At 39.5% G+C, this 17,394-nt stretch overlaps 1 protein-coding gene across 1 annotated transcript; it reads right to left on the minus strand.

The window, feature by feature from the left end:
• Window positions 1-744: 744 nt before the first annotated feature.
• Window positions 745-10,562, minus strand: LOC140010586 (uncharacterized). The gene is made up of 7 exons (XM_072057885.1): window positions 10,150-10,562; window positions 9,462-10,062; window positions 9,219-9,341; window positions 8,565-8,963; window positions 8,245-8,462; window positions 984-1,083; window positions 745-861 (listed from the first exon to the last, which is right to left on the minus strand). The coding sequence occupies exons 1-7, from the start codon at window positions 10,560-10,562 to the stop codon at window positions 745-747; spliced, it is 1,971 nt and encodes a 656-aa protein (XP_071913986.1).
• Window positions 10,563-17,394: the final 6,832 nt, after the last annotated feature.

The raw sequence follows: 17,394 nt of genomic DNA on the forward strand, positions 1-17,394 counted from the left end.
GATTGAGAGTGAAACAGATAGCTTTCTTCCTTTCTTGCTTCGTACAAAAACGGGAGCGAGAGAGAGTGAGACTGAGTGTGAGGAAAAGAGTTTGCGAGCTTCACCATCAGCTAACCAAGAAAATTATACAAACGAAGGCAAGGGAACCGGGAGGTCGAGTGATAGGACCTGAGGAGTTGGAATAGCAATCTGAGCAGTCTGCAACATTAAACTTTAGGAGGAAGACGTAAACGCTATAACAATTCTCTGTTTGGTTGGTTTAATTAGTTAACATGAGCTATATATGCTGAGCTCAGTTAGGAATTTAGCGTCTAGTTCTAGGAAGTTTCGTGCAGAAACTGTGAAACTGCAGGAAAGAAAAGAAATTGCAGAATCTGAGTTAAAGCTGGAATTTTCTACTGTTAATAGCATTTCTTGGGATATTAATGATAAGAGGTGCATGTAACAGATTTCTCTTCAGTTTATAAGGTGAATTATAGCCATAGAAACTTGTAAAAGTTGGAACCGTGAGCTGGAATAACTGAGTGTAATTTATTAAACTACTGTCAGTTTCATCAGAAAAGGGAAATGGAGAGTTTTGGTTGATTTTCATGAATAATAGCTCCAAAGTATCCTGTGTTAACCTGTAAAGTGTGCATGGCATCTTGATTGCTTCACGCATGAGGAGGTGAGCATGAAAATGTGAGAATTGAATTCGAAGGAAGTCTGATGCATGCTGCCATGCATCAGATTTTGCTGCTAAGCTCAGGCATGAGACTTAGTCCAGCTTCTCCTCTGAATTCTGATCATAAACAGCCATACTTCATCTCGGATAATTTGTAGTGGATCAATATACTCTGTACAAGTAGCTGGAATACAAAACTGAAGAGAAACCAAAGGGAAAACTCAGCTGCTAAGTCACTGCCTGTTGGAATCCGTTAGCTACGACTGAGCAGAACTGATAGAAAGTTCTAGATATCCCCTGCAACCCTTAACTTCTAAACCTGTGTAGCAAGCTGTAGCATGCCATAAAGTCCTTGAACTTCAACAAGTGAGACAGAAACAAGCAGAACTAATGAACTCAACTGACTGCAGGTGGCTTGGCTGCGGGAATGAAGCAGGTTACATAACCTGTTGTTACTGATTCTGAAACCTTACTAACGAATACATGAAAGACATGTTAACTCTTTACCTTAACAGATAGGTGCCCTGGAAATTAGAAAACTTCTGGAAGCTTAACTAAATTTGATAAAAGGGAAGCTGATGCAACCTGCTGTGAATCCGAGAGGGAGGAAATTAACCTTGGAAAGAAAAGCTGCTAACCCTGTAAACTTCCACAGGTAGAACTGAGGTTGCCCTGTGGTTTAGTAGCTACGTTTAGCATCATGAGCAAGGTTACACTAAAGCAAATGAGAGGAAGACTATGAAAAGTACTGTTGTACTACCTTATGGCCGAGAGAAAGAAGGAAGACTTGATCAGTTTTTCCTCTAAGTTAACTGCAAAATTTTCCACATTCTGTACAAGGCTACTTTGTAGCTTAATGAATGTAGTTAACTTAGCTGGTTGGGAATGTAGTTAACTTAGCTAGTTGGGACAGGAGATTGAAAGAAAGGATTTAAGGGAAACAATGAATGCCGAACTGTATATATTGCTAGAACTTGATTTAACAGCTAACATAGTAATGAAGTGAACCCCTATAATATTTTGGAACCCTAAATCAACTTAGTATAATTAGATACATAAAACGGTTGCTAATCACTTAATCTTGTCTTCACGAATATTTTAAAGATTATAAAATTTGAGGGGTTGGTGTAGTGGAATAAAATTTAATTTACAAATAACCTAGAATTTAATTTAAAAGGGAACCAATGGAGTACTCCTAAGCTTTAATCTTAGAATATTGGGTGGAAAATGATTTAATCCTAATGTAAATATTTTATAACTTATAAACTTGAAAAATACATTTATTTCTTGGTTTAAAATGATAAAATCAATAAGTCTAGAAAAGAAATATGGAATAAATACTGAATATATTTTATATTTTAAAGTCAAACTTGATTTTAATACTTAAATAATAAAATAATAAATAATAGGTGAACATCTATAAATTAAATATATTTACTTTGGAATTATGAACTTGTCTCAGGAAGTAGCTGTGAGCCAGGAAATGAACCTGAGGCTCGAGAGTAATTTATTTAAGTATTTGGTGAGTGTTTTCCGAATTTATGTGTTTAACTGTTTATGTGTACTTAAGTGCAATTATGTGGCAAATGTGCTTATTATGAATTATTGCTAAATGAATCATTGTAAAGTGTATTTCAATTGTCGCTCACCTTCTAAGTCGGGAGTGTATTTTATCACACTCGGTTTAGTTGAGATTGAAGGTTGATAATTGACTAAATGTTAATGTAAGTGTGCATGAAAGTAAGCTGTATGTGTGTCTCGCCGCATCGGCTGAACTGGGCCCCAAAACCCTCTGTTCAACGGACTATTCGAGCCAGCAAAGGGCTTGGTCGGGTAGGACGGTAACTTTGGATAAATGTTTCGGTATACTCGAGTATTACCATGAGGTTGGGAAATTATTGAACTGATTATTGAATGTAGGGGATTGTTTATTATTTTAGAGAACATAAGGAGGTGAATTGGCGGAATGTGCAATGATATTGAAATGAATGTACAATGACAGTGAAATAAGTGTCTCTTGACATTGAAATGAATGCTGAATGACATTGAAGTGACTCTAATGCGAGCACCGTATCCTTTTAAAAGTGATTGTTTAGTGAACTGTTTCCTCAATTGCTTAATGGAAGTGATTGTACCATGAAATGTGCACTACTTGTTTAATTGTACTAATTTAAGTGTTTATTAAATGTTACTTGCTCGGCAAACCTCACTGAGGTTTAGCTCAGCTCTTTAGCTTTGTTTTCCTTACAGGAGTTGGAGATTGAAAAGTGATTGAATTGAATTAGAAAGTTATTTTGGGAAGATCCATCACTGTGGGTATATATTGTAGTCATGGTTCCCTTTGTATTTTGAGACGGTTGAATCTTTTGTTTTGAGTTGGTGTAATATTAAGAATAGATGTTTAGAACATGTATTTTGTTTCTTTTATCGGACAAATTTATGTTTTAAGCTGATTAGAGTTGTACTTAAGAGTGAATGTTTAGTTGTTCAATGGTAATGTATCTCTAAAGTTAATGTTAGTGAATGAGTCCTGGCGAGAGCCATGCGGGCGGTCCGCTAACTTCTAGGGTATGTCCTAGGTAGGATCGGGCCGTCACAGGTGGTATCAGAGCTCCTAATGAACTCACGCTAGGAGAGGGTTCTTGGATTGTGGGGAATGACCTGTTAAGTGTGAAATGAACTAGCATTATTGAGGGTATGCCCTAGGTGGGACTGGGCTGTCACAAAGATAGATAAATTATAGCAAAAGGCAAGAAATTAAACTAGAAAAATTAATCAAATTCCTTCATAAAACCCTAGCCCTAGAAACAATTTAGTTCAACATAATTAGGAAATTAAAAGCATGAATTCAAAGAGTTGTTACAAAGATAAGAGAAAGAATGAGTAAACTTCTCAATTGCTTGCTCTAGTTTTGTCCTTGCATGCTCTTTGATTCGGCTCTATTTTATTTTGATTTCTCAAGAATTAACTATTGGGTGGTCTGCTAACTTTTAGGGTATGCCTTGGGTGGGACCGGGCTGTGACCACCCCACCTCCCCCTAAGGCGTACCAAAGGGTTTGGCGGACCGCCTTCCTAACTCTCGCCAAGACTCACTCACTCGAATCACGTATATACATCCATGGACCATAAATAATATCGCAATTCAAGCTTATAATTTACATTGATATAAATTCAAGGTACAAAGCCTCAGTATATCCAAACTGGTTCAAAGTGTATACAATCCAGATACAAAACATTCTATTCGAGGAATAGCGCGAGTACAAGTCAAAAGTCAAAAGTTAAAACAACTAGACTACGCTAGTCTTTACACGTCTCACGCCTCGCTTGTACCCCAGTAAGGAAAACAAAACTAACGGGATGAGCCAAAGCTCAGTGAAGTTCCAAATATCAAATTGGCCATCAAACAAGTAATAGCAGAGGTATAGTGAAATAGCGAGCAAACAAGTCCAATCAAGGAGATAATACTTCAAGTAGTCAAGAAATATATAGATCATGTTCACATGTAAGGATACAGTAGCTCATGTCTCGGCTCCATCCCAACTTGATCAATTCGTAGTTGACACTCCGTCAACTTTCAAGTAATAACTAGTCCAGAAAGAAAACCTCACTTCACGCCAGTCTCCGTCCACCGATCAACCCCCTTATCCGGGTCCGTACGCCACACGAAACACGGGTGGTAATATTCGAGTATACCGATTAGCCGAGGAGATAACACTCCGCTCGACATTACTGGTTACCCAGGGTTTGTTATCTAATCGACCAGACCCTTGCCGGCTCGACTCGATTAACTAACCACAGGGTTTCTGGAATTCCAGACAAGATAAAATTCGCATGCAAGTATAGTATTTCAAGTAAAATCATGGAACAATAGCAAATTTGATTAGGGCAAGTGCGATAAAGTACACACTTGTCCTAAACTTCACGTATATAACATGTAATCACATTGGTCACGTATCAAAGACAAGTATTAAGTGCAATTCGATATTTGAAAGCACTCACCAAAACAAGTATAGTGCTTTTAATGATCTCGTCCAGGTGGTACTCCTGGCTTGGAGTCCAAATCTGCAATAAAACGTTGCTTAAGAATTTGGAAAAATCAAGTAAGGTTCGAAACTTAGACGTTTCGTTCAATAAGAATCAAGAAATTGAAATTCACTTGGAGAATAGTCGTGAAATAGTTGCTCGCTTTTCAAATTGAAAAATTTGGTAACATGTTTGCTTGGAAATAACTTTTAAGTCGAAAGTGCAAGGAAAACGGATTTATAGTGGTTAGTACCGCTTTTCCTAAGGGTACAAGTTCGGCTAGGTTTAACATATAACCCTCGATAACCAAGGTAGCCAAAGTCCTAGATGGCCCAAGTGATACTCATCTTAACTCTACCCAAGTCGCAAGTGTATTTCTATAGTCCTCGAGCGTAAATTTGGGCAGCATGCCCTTTGTATTTTCCTATTTCCAGCCATTTATGGCTTCATTCTTTTACTCAATCCAACCCAAATTCATCCATAATACAATTGCATTTCAATAGCCGTTCAATAGGCTCAAGACAATACAAGGACAAGAATCAAACTAATGACAAATGCGGAAATGAAGTTTACAAAAGACAGATTTGACGGGTTTTTGCGGAAAGAACACATCTGAGGCTACGCTTATCGGATTGAAGTACAACTTATACCGTTTCAAAGCTAAGACGAAGGCCTACAACTTTCATGAAAATCACTTAGTCAAATTTCTAGTGTAACCCAGTCAAATTCCCAATTTACAGAACCGAATTCCAACTAATCGGCTAATTAACCGTACTACTTTGAAATGGTCATATCTCAGGATACCAAAGTCCGTTTAAGGTGTTCTTGGTGGGTTGAAAAGCTAAGACAGAGTACTAAAACTTTCATGTTTTAGAAAATGGCTAAATCAGCACGGATCATAGTGAATAAACACGGTTAATTGAATGAATCTGTCTAAAACGGTTCACTGGAAACATCCTAAGTCAGCGAGGGTATTTTGGTCCTTTCACAGGCTAATTTGCTCCGATTGAGCTGAAATTTTTTAGGAAACTATAAAATATCATTCTCTACAACTTTCATGTTTTGTTCCAAGCCTAATTTGGCCTATAACATGGAGCACTAAAACCGGACAGAATGGGCTAAAATTTTCCAGAAATCTGGAATTTTTCGTTTTCAATGCAACCTTTCTTGATTTCTTGCTCCAATCATCACTACAACCATTTATATAAGCTTAGATACAACATATATCATCCATATAGCAAGTATAGACAGCACATACCTCAAACCCTAACTCACATATATCACCTTTAAATCATCATAACAACTTGTATCACTACTAATCCAACCACAACATGACTTATACAACAACTTAAACCAAAATAAAAGAACCAAAGTCATGGTTTAGCCTTATACCTCAACAAATGAAGCTTGCAAGAGTAATACTTCACCTCCTCTTGGAATTCTTGGTTCTCCTAACTTCTCAAACTCACAACTCACACTTTAGAATTTTAATTCCTCACTTGGATGGCTCAACTCAAGAAGAAGGAAGTTTGTTTCTTGCTCTCTTTCTCTCCTCTCTTGTCTCGGCCAAGCAGCAGAAAAATGGAGGGAAATGGAGCAAAATGAAGGATAAGGAGGTTGGGCTTTTGGCTTGTTTAAGTAGCTATGGTTGAGTGACACTTGTCACTACTAATACCAACCAAAATTTCTTTTTTTCTTTCTTGCATTTTTAGCCCTAAAATTCGGTCAAAACTAGCTGGAAAATGAGAGGATATTTTGCTCAAATATTAATGAGCTTGTATGATAAGAAAGTGGTGGTCAAGTGGCGTGTTCAATCGGTAGTGCACGGTACACGTCGGTTCGCACCGTTTTTCCTTAAATCACACGTACTAGGGTTTTTACTTCCTATTCACTAACTTTATATCATTGTTTCTAATCACATATTATTTCTCACCTAAAAGTCACTCTTAAGCACCAAATTTGATCCTTACTCCGTACCGGATAATTACACTACGGATACACGTGAAAATCCTAACTTGCTCCAACTTGAAAACGAAAAGTAAAACCCTACTTTTTAGGTTCATTTGCACTTATTGTGGAATGATTGGGTAGTAGGGTTATAATAAATAAATAATTTCCAAATAAAAGGGTATTTTTGAGAAAAATATAAGGATTTTGTGAGTCCTCTCTCCCCTTTAAGAGAATTTCGACCTCGAAATTCATACCTTTCGTCATGAACATGTCGGGATTTTTCTCTTGCATGTCTTTTTCTAGCTCCCAAGTTGCTTCTTCCACTTCATGATGCTTCCATAGAACCTTTACTAAAGAAATCTGCTTGTTTCTCAGGTCCTTCACCTTCCGATCCAAGATTTGAATGTGAGTCGGATCCGGATGGTATTTCTTAAGCAGAGAAACATGGAAAACGTCATGGATCTTAGACAAACTAGCTGGTAACTCAAGTCGATAAACCACCTTTCCTATTCGCTGAAATACATTGAAAGGTCATATATATCGTGGTTGCAACTTTTTCCCTTTTCCTGCTCTAATCTTTCCCTTCAATGGGGTAATCCGAAGAAACACTTTATCCCCTATCTCAAACTCCAAATCCTTCCTCCGATGATCAGCATAACTTTTCTGTCGGTTTTGGGCAGTTTGCAGTCTCTGGCGGATCACCTTTACCCTTTCATAGGCTTCCTCAACCCATGGTATTGTGGTCGGATCTATAATTTTTCTCTCTCCTACTTCATCCCAATAGATTGGGGATCGACATCGTCGTCCATACAAGGCTTCATATGAGGCTATTTGAATAGAGGAGTGATAACTATTGTTATATGCAAATTCAACCAAGGTTAAGTATTGACTCCAACCTCCTCCAAAGTCCACAATACAGGCTCTCAGCATATCTTCAAGAGTTTGAATAGTTCTCTCAGATTGTCCATCAGTTTGCGGGTGATTTCTGCCAGAATCAGAATACAAATCTAGGGTCTCTATCGGATACAATGCTTACTGGTACCCCATGTAGTCTCACCACTTCATCCATATAAAGTTTGGCAAATTTCTCCAAAGAATATTTCATATTTATTGGTAGGAAATGTGCGGTCTTGGTTAATCGATCCACTATCACCCAAATTGCATCATGCCCCTTTTGTGTTCGTGGTAACCCTGATACAAAATCCATCGTTATATGCTCCCATTTCCATTCAGGGATCTCTAAAGGCTGTAACAGATCTGACGGCTTTTGATGCTCAGCTTTTACCTGTTAGCACGTAAGACACTTTTGCACAAATTGGGCAATCTCTGTCTTCATATTCTCCCACCAATACAGACTTTTAAGATCTTGGTACATCTTATTATTCCCTGGGTGTACCGTATACCTAGAGCGGTGTGATTCCTCCAAAATCTCCCTCTTTAACTCTTCTTCCCTAGGTACAATGACACGATTTCGGAACTTTAAAATTCCATTAGGATCTAGGTTAAAGTTAGGCGATTCCCCTTTCTTCACTTTTTCCACCCACTTTTGCACCATTGGGTCTTTCACTTGGCCCTCTTTGATCCGATCCAACAGAGCCGACTTTACCTCAATATTTCAAAAATCACCTTTTTCGGTTCCAGACGAGGTTTCCACTCACATACATCTTCCAACAAGCTCCACTCTCTCACCATGGAACTTGCTAGCTGAGCCTTTCGACTCAAAGCATCGGCTACAACGTTGGCCTTTCCAGGATGATAGTTAATCGTACAATCGTAATCTTCTAAGAATTCCACCCACCGACGTTGTCTTAGATTTAGATCCTTCTAAGAAAACAGATACTTAAGACTCTTATGATCCGTATATACCTCGAAAGTCACACCGTATAGATAATGTCATCATTTTTTCAAGGCAAACACAACAGCTACAAGCTCCAAGTCATGGGTTGGATGGTTTTGCTCATGAGGTTTTAACTTCCGAGACGCATGGGCAATCACATTCCTATTCTGCATCAACACGCACCCTAACCCCTCTTTTGAAGCATCGGTATAAACCGTGTAGCTATCGTTCTCACTGGACAAAGCTAAAACTGGAGCCATAGTCAATTGCTTAAACTCTTGGAAACTACTCTCACACTTAACATCCCAAATGTACTTTCCTTGTTTCTTGGTCAAATTGGTTAAGGGTCCCGCAATTCTCGAGAAGTTCTTTATAAATCGGCGGTAGTACCCTGCCAAACCTAGAAAATTTCGCACCTCTGTGGGATTCTCTGGTCGCTTCCATTTGGCCACAGCTTCCACTTTCGCCGGGTCCACAGCAAGTCCATCCTTTGAAATTATATGACCTAAGAACGCCACTTTTTCCAGCCAAAATTCACACTTGCTGAACTTAACGAACAATTGGTGTTCTCTTAGGGTTTGCAGCACTATTCGCAAGTGTTGTGCATGCTCATCCCTTGACTTCGAATATACTAGGATATCATCAATGAACACCACTACAAACCTATCCAAGTAAGGTTTAAATACTCGATGCATTAAATCCATGAATGTCGCTAGAGCATTGGTCAAGCCAAAAGGCATTACCGCAAACTCAAAATGCCCATACCGAGTGTTAAACGTCGTTTTTGGTACATCCTCCTTTCTGATTCTCAATTGATAGTACCCCTGTCGAAGATCCAATTTTGAAAACACCACAACCCCTTGTAACTGGTCAAACAACTCATCAATATGGGGTAAAGGATATTTATTCTTAACAGTTACTGCATTCAATCCTCGATAGTCAATGCACAATCTTAGACTCCCGTCCTTTTTTTTAATAAATAGCACTGGAGCTCCCCACGGTGACTCGCTCCCATGTATGAATCCCCGTTCTAGCAAGTCCTGCAATTGCACCTTTAACTCCTTAAGCTCAGTAGGTGCCATACGATAAGGGGTTTTCGAAATAGGAGTAGTTCCGGGTACTAAGTCAACCTTAAATTCAATCTCCCTTTCAGGTGGCAGAGACTCCAACTCCTCCGGAAATACGTCCGGGTATTCACAGATTACGGGCATGTCTTCCAACTTAATCTTTTCTCCTGAAGTGTTAATTAGAAAAGCTAGATAACCGTGTGCCCCACGACTAAACAATTTTCTAGCCCTTATTCCCGAAATGAGCGCAGATGAGGCTAACATACCCCTCACGTCTAACTTCAAAGTTGTCTCACCTGGAATGCAAAACTCTACCACTTTCATCCTACAATCTACCCGAGCATGATAATGAGCTAGCCAATCCATACCTAGAATGACATCATACCCCTTAATAGTTAGACTAATGAGGCCAACTACCAATTTCCGTTCACCTTCCCAAATATCACAATTCCTATACACCTCATTCGCAAGCAAAATTTGACTACCCGTAGGTGTTCTTACTTCTAAGTCATAAGGTAATCTTTCAATTTTCAGGTCAATTCCAAGCATAAATGCAGGATTAACAAAAAAATGAGTAGCACCGGAGTATATCAAAATTTTGGCTAACCGGTGAAAAACAGGGATCGTATCTTCTACTACCTTTGTTGGTTCAAGCACGGTTTGTTGATCCAGCGAATACACCCTGACCGGTACCCTCGACCTGGTCCCTCCAACATTGGTCGGCTTTGGGTTTGACCTGGCAGTCGACTGAGTATCACTGATCAACGGGCAGTTGACTATCTGGTATTCCACACTTCCGCATCTTAGGCATTTCCGAGCCTTTCTGCAGCACTCATCCTCTGTGTGGTTTGGTTTTCCACAATATCCACACGTTACTCGGGGAGTGGAGGTTTGGCCTCCCTGCGAAAAACCCCTACCACTTTGGCCTCCCTCCTGGGCACCTCCTCTTGGAGCACCTCCCTTAGATATGCTCGAAAACCGTCCACCTCTAGCCCCACGACCGGATTTAGCAGGTGGCATGTTCCAATCACTCCGCACTGACCCTTGGGTTCCACTAGGTACCCCTTTCCGTTTAGCGTGAAAATTCCTCACATGTGCCCTAATAGTCTCTGTTCTTTGGGCCTTCTCCAGAACCTCCGTAAACGTATTAATTTGGGCTGCCGCTAAGGTTTCTTGTAATTCCACATTTAGCCCTTGCACAAACCTCCGTACCTTCCTTTGCTCCGTAGCTATCAGTTCGGGAGCAAATTTGGACAACTTTATAAACTGAGTCTCATACTCAGCTACACTCAACATTCCCTGACAGAGTTTAATGAAATCATCTTCTCTCTTCTCCTAGACGATAGGAGGACGAGATTTCTCGTTAAACTCCCGTACAAAGTTTAACAAGGTCCATGCAGTCGTCTCTTTCTCCCATTTGGCCCTCACTACATTCCACCAAGGTCTAGCTGGCCCCTCGAACTGGAAAACAGCGAATTGCACTTGCCTATCCTCTGTATAGTTTAAGGCGGCAAAGATGTTGATCATAGTCTCTAGCCATTTATTGGCCCCCTCCAGGTCTGGTCCTCCTAAAAACTTGGGTGGAGAGAACTTTTGGAATCTGTCTAAGGCCCTATCCTGCCTCATATCGGGATCCTTAGGTTGATTTACAGGGGTTTGACCCTGTTGTTCCACTAAACGAGCCAGGATGTTAGTCATCTGTTGGATGGCAGTTGCCACTTGATCTCCCCCTGTAGCCTGGGGTTCAGGTTGTGGCTCAATCGTTGCCTCTCACTCCTCTCTCAGTTCTGGCACCGGTTCCTGTTCTTGTCTATCCCCGCGGCCTCGACTAGGATCGCGTCCTCGGTTAGTTCCTCTGATTTGACTTCTTCTACCCTTCATGTTTCGGATTTAAGCAACTAAAAATGTATAAACAAAGTAAGGTATGACTCGTATAACACGTTGCAAAAGGCTAAATAAAGGCAATAAAACACATAATAAACAAGTACTTTATATACATAGCAAACAAGTCATATATACATGCCAACCTAGGCAAGTCAAGGGCTATAATAGCCAAGGAACATAGAATAAAAAAAAACCCTATTTACATCCACCGTGACACGTCAAAATCAAAAACAAAAGGAAACGTGTCGTCCTACTATGTTCCTAACTATCCCACAAAAATTTCCTCAGTCCTCACTCCTAACAAGTCGTCCGGCTAGACGCCGACCCAACCGACTCTGAGGATGCACTCGGCTCCTCCTCCGGGTCCTCCTCAGGATCCTCCTCTGGATCCTCCCCAGGAGTACCAGGAGCGCCAGGAACTACAAGCGCTTGACCCTCTCCGGCCAAGTCCTGAAGCACATCATCCACTAGTGCCTCGCACTCAGTCAGGATGTGGCCAGTCCGATCTCTAATATCCGCAACCACTCACATAAGGCGTCTAGTTGTCGCCTGAGCCTGCTCGCGGAAGGCATCCGTCCGCTGCTGCTCTTCCAACACCGAGGCCTCTAGCTCTCGGATACTGGCTTCCTGGTCTCGGAGGGTAGCCCGGAGACGCTCAATCTCCGAATGGCACCTACGATTGGCGCTACCCAATCGTCGCCGCTCGTCGTCCACTGTGAGCACTACCCGATCAGGGTAGGAGTAGGTCTTCCAGCAGTCGCAGCGTCGAATCTTGAGCGCTAGGGGCCACCGCTGCACTGGCCCATCGGGGCTCTCCTGATATGTGATCACACGACAAACAGGCCCCTCCAAATGTGGCTCGTCAATAGGAGCGTCAGTAGGCGCGTCAGTAACTACATCAGTAGGCACAGGCTGGGATGGCCCAGCACTCCCAGAGGCATCAGTACACGCCATAACCTAGGTTTGCAAGTAACATTGCAAAAGTAAGTACACAACACGTAGAAAACAAGGCTAAAGGCTAAGCTCAAGAATAAACCCTAGCCTATCGTAGCAAGCACTCAATCTATCCAGATCAATTCATAACCTAGGCTCTGATACCACCTGTGACGATCCCACCTCCCCCTAAGGAGTACCAAAGGGTTTGGCAGACCGCCTGCGCAGCTCTCGCCAGGACTCACTCACTCGAATCACGTATATACATCCATGGACCATAAATAATATCGCAATTCAAGCTTATAATTTACATTGATATAAATTCAAGGTACAAAGCCTTAGTATACCCAAACTGGTTCAAAGTGTATACAATCCAGATACAAAACATTCTATTCGAGGAATAGCGCGAGTACAAGTCAAAAGTCAAAAGTTAAAACAACTAGACTACGCTAGTCTTTACACGTCTCACGCCTTGCTCGTTACCCTGTAAGGAAAACAAAACTAACGGGATGAGCCAAAACTCAGTGAAGTTCCAAATATCAAATTGGCCATCAAACAAGTAATAGCAGAGGTATAGTGAAATAGCGAGCAAACAAGTCCAATCAAGGAGATAATACTTCAAGTAGTCAAGAAATATATAGATCATGTTCACATGTAAGGATACAGTAGCTCATGTCTCGGCTCCATCCCAGCTTGATCAATTCGTAGTTGACACTCCGTCAACTTTCAAGTAATAACTAGTCCAGAAAGAAAACATCACTTCACGCCAGTCTCTGTCCACTGATCAACCCCCTTATCCGGGTCCGTAAGCCACACGAAACACGGGTGGTAATACTCGAGTATACCGATTAGCCGAGGAGATAACACTCCGTTCGACATTACTGGTTACCCAGGGTTTGCTATCTAATCGACCAGCCCCTTGCCGGCTCGACTCGATTAACTAGCCACAGGATTTCTGGAATTCCAGACAAGATAAAATTCGTATGCAAGTATAGTATTTCAAGTAAAATCATGGAACAATAGCAAATTTGATTAGGGCAAGTGCGATAAAGTACACTCTTGCCCTAAACTTCACGTATATAACATGTAATCACATTGGTCACGTATCAAATACAAGTATTAAGTGCAATTCGATATTTGAAAGCACTCACCAAAACAAGTATAGTGCTTTTAATGATCTCGTCCAGGTGGTACTCCTGGCTTGGAGTCCAAATCTGCGATAAAACGATGCTTAAGAATTTGGAAAAATCAAGTAAGGTTCGAAACTTAGACGTTTCGTTCAATAAGAATCAAGAAATTGAAATTCACTTGGAGAATAGTCGTGAAACAGTTGCTCGCTTTTCAAACCGAAAAATTTGGTAACATATTTGCTTGGAAATAACTTTTAAGTCGAAAGTGCAAGGAAAACGGATTCATAGTGGTTAGTACCGCTTTTCCTAAGGGTACAAGTTCGGCTAGGTTTAACGTATAACCCTCGATAACCAAGGTAGCCAAAGTCCTAGATGGCCCAAGTGATACTCATCTCAACTCTACCCAAGTCGCAAGTGTATTTATATAGTCCTCGAGCGTAAATTTGGGTAGCATGCCCTTTGTATTTTCCTATTTCCAGCCATTTATGGCTTCATTCTTTTACTCAATCCAACCCAAAGTCATCCATAATACAATTGCATTTCAATAGCCGTTCAATAGGCTCAAGACAATACAAGAACAAGAATCAAACTAATAACAAATGCGGAAATGAAGTTTACAAAAGACAGATTTGACGGGTTTTTGTGGAAAAAACACATCTGAGGCTACGCTTATCGGATTGAAGTACAACTTATACCATTTCAAAGCTAAGACGAAGGCCTACAACTTTCATGAAAATCACTTAGTCAAATTTCCAGTGTAACCCAGTCAAATTCCCAATTTACAGAACCGAATTCCAACTAATCGGCTAATTAACCGTACTACTTTGAAATGGTCATATCTCAGGATACCAAAGTCCGTTTAAGGTGTTCTTGGTGGGTTGAAAAGCTAAGACAGAGTACTAAAACTTTCATGTTTTGGAAAATGGCTAAATCAGCACGGATCATAGTGAATAAACACGGTTAATTGAATGAATCTGTCTAGAACGGTTCACTGGAAACATCCTAAGTCAGCGAGGGTATTTTGGTCCTTTCACAGGCTAATTTGCTCCAATTGAGCTGAAATTTTGTAGGAAACTATAAAATATCATTCTCTACAACTTTCATGTTTTGTGCCAAGCCTAATTTGGCCTATAACATGGAGCACTAAAACCGGACAGAATGGGCTAAAATTTTCCAGAAATCTGGAATTTTTCGTTTTCAATGCAACCTTTCTTGATTTCTTGCTCCAATCATCACTACAACCATTTATATAAGTTTAGATAGAACATATATCATCCATATAGCAAGTATAGACAGCACATACCTCAAACCCTAACTCACATATATCACCTTTAAATCATCATAACAACTTGTATCACTACTAATCCAACCACAACATGACTTATACAACAACTTAAACCAAAATAAAAGAACCAAAGTCATGGTTTAGCCTTATACCTCAACAAATGAAGCTTGCAAGAGTAATACTTCACCTCCTCTTGGAATTCTTGGTTCCCCTAACTTCTCAAACTCACAACTCACACTTTAGAATTTTAATTCCTCACTTGGATGGCTCAACCCAAGAAGAAGGAAGTTTGTTTCTTGCTCTCTTTCTCTCCTCTCTTGTCTCGGCCAAGCAGCAGAAAAATGGAGGGAAATGGAGCAAAATGAAGGATAAGAAGGTTGGACTTTTGGCTTGTTTAAGTAGCCATGGTTGAGTGACACTTGTCACTACTAATACCAACCAAAATTTCTTTTTTTCTTTCTTGCATTTTTAGCCCTAAAATTCGGTCAAAACTAGCTGGAAAATGAGAGGATATTTTGCTCAAATATTAATGAGCTTGTATGGTAAGAAAGTGGTGGTCAAGTGGTGCGTTCAATCGGTAGTGCACGGTACACGTCGGTTCACACCGTTTTTCCTTAAATCACACGTACTAGGGTTTTTACTTCCTATTCACTAACTTTATATCATTGTTTCTAATCACATATTATTTCTCACCTAAAAGTCACTCTTAAGCACCAAATTTGATCCTTGCTCCGTACCGGATAATTACACTACGGATACACGTGAAAACCCTAACTTGCTCCAACTTGAAAACGAAAAGTGAAACCCTACTTTCTAGGTTCATTTGCACTTATTGTGGAATGATTGGGTAGTAGGGTTATAATAAATAAATAATTTCCAAATAAAAGGGTATTTTTGAGAAAAATATAAGGAATTTGCGAGTCCTCACACGGGCCGTCACAAAGATAGATAAATTATAGCAAAAGGCAAGAAATTAAACTAGAAAAATTAATCAAATTCCTTCATAAAACTCTAACCCTAGAAACAATTTAGTTCAACATAATTAGGAAATTAAAACCATGAATTCAAAGAGTTGTTACAAAGATAAGAGAAAGAATGAGTAAACTTCTCAATTGCTTGCTCTAGTTTTATCCTTGCATGCTCTTTGATTCAGCTCTATTTTATTTTGAGTTCTCAAGAATTAAATATAAAAAGATGTTAAAACTAAATTAGGCTAATGTTTTCCATACTTAAAAAGATCCTAAATAGCCCCAATTTATAGTTTCTTAAAGTATTATTAAAAACGGGGTTGAATTGGGCTTATTGGAGTTGAAAAACTACAATTTCACACATTTTTTTGATGAAATCTAGAGCCAACTCCAGCCTAAACTCTGGTGCCGGAGTTGGCATCAGAAAAACACCGACAGGAAGACCAAAATCAACACTGGCCTATTGAGAAAGAATTAAATGAAATGGTGATCCGTGGATGGATCTCTTGGGATCTGTGCATAGATCTAATTTGAAACCAAAAATCTCTATTAACGAGATTGAATCAGCTGTTGCCCAAAATATGAAAGTGGTAATCCTTTGAATTGGCCTTGCAATGCCATAAGAATTATATCATTTGGATGTCAAGATGTTGAGATATGCCCAAAATACCAAGAACTAGCAAGAAGAATATCACGACAAAACTATACTTCAGTAATTTGGACTTTTGCCTATGAAAACGTGAGAACCAAACTATAATATCTCATAAGAATTATAGAGCATTCTCTTAGCTTCAAAATGAATTAAGAATCATCTCAATCTGATGTTGGTAGCTCAAGTTATTGTCAAAATAACGAAATATGTCAATCCTTCCAAACCCCTTACTATTCATGTTTTCTTCTTCCATTGCTTCTTCGTGCCATGTTTTTAGTCCGTTTTCTCTACAATTGAACTTTTCACCGATTAGAACAATATAAGATCAAAATTAAGTAGCTTCCATTGAAAATAAAGCTCAAATAATATTCTTAACTAGTGACTTATGCATATAAATGTACTAGAAATTACACCCTATCAAATTCCCCTACACTTAGTCTGTGCATGTCCTCAACTACAAGAACAACCATTAAACACACACAATAACTATATTCAAGACTATCATTATTAAAGTAACCATTCTAAGTAAGTGTCAAGCGTCAATAGTGAAAATCAAATGGACACTTTTTCGGTTAACTTTTAATACCAAAGACCCTTTCAACTCCGACTAACTAAATTAGGTATATAAAATATTTAACAAGTATTTCCCCGCAAATGGCCGAGCTATTAAGCAAAATTTCAAACATATAACCACAAGGATCCATAAGTTATTATTATAATCCACATTTTTGTTTCTTTTTTCTTTATTTTTCTCTTTCTTTTTTTTTTCAAATTTCCCCACTCTTAATCTTTTTTCACATTTTAATAACAGGAATGTACTTAATTCTCAGCCGTTCAAGTCTTTTGACGCGAATTTCAACATCTTCAAATGAAGGAATCCGGTTACTCAACTGTTCACCTCTTAAGAAATACATACTCATAATTATTGCCATTTTTTGACGCGAAAGTAGACACTTTTAGGTGAAAATCCCTGATTACTAAACAACGACAACCAGCGGAG

The sequence above is a fragment of the Coffea arabica genome, chromosome 7c, assembly GCF_036785885.1.
Source record: "Coffea arabica cultivar ET-39 chromosome 7c, Coffea Arabica ET-39 HiFi, whole genome shotgun sequence".
Taxonomy (NCBI): domain Eukaryota; kingdom Viridiplantae; phylum Streptophyta; class Magnoliopsida; order Gentianales; family Rubiaceae; genus Coffea; species Coffea arabica.

Excerpts from the sequence above, each read along its gene's own strand:
- LOC140010586 (XM_072057885.1), bottom strand. The coding sequence starts at position 10,562 with ATGCCACCTGCTAAATCCGGTCGTGGGGCTAGAGGTGGACGGTTTTCG. Across the intron at positions 10,063-10,149 it reads ACGATCCCTGTTTTTCACCG|ATTACCTTATGACTTAGAAG; the intron begins GTTAGCCAAAAT and ends GAAAATTGAAAG. Across the intron at positions 1,084-8,244 it reads GTGATTTTTGAAATATTGAG|CCAAGCCACCTGCAGTCAGT; the intron begins GTAAAGTCGGCT and ends TCATTCCCGCAG.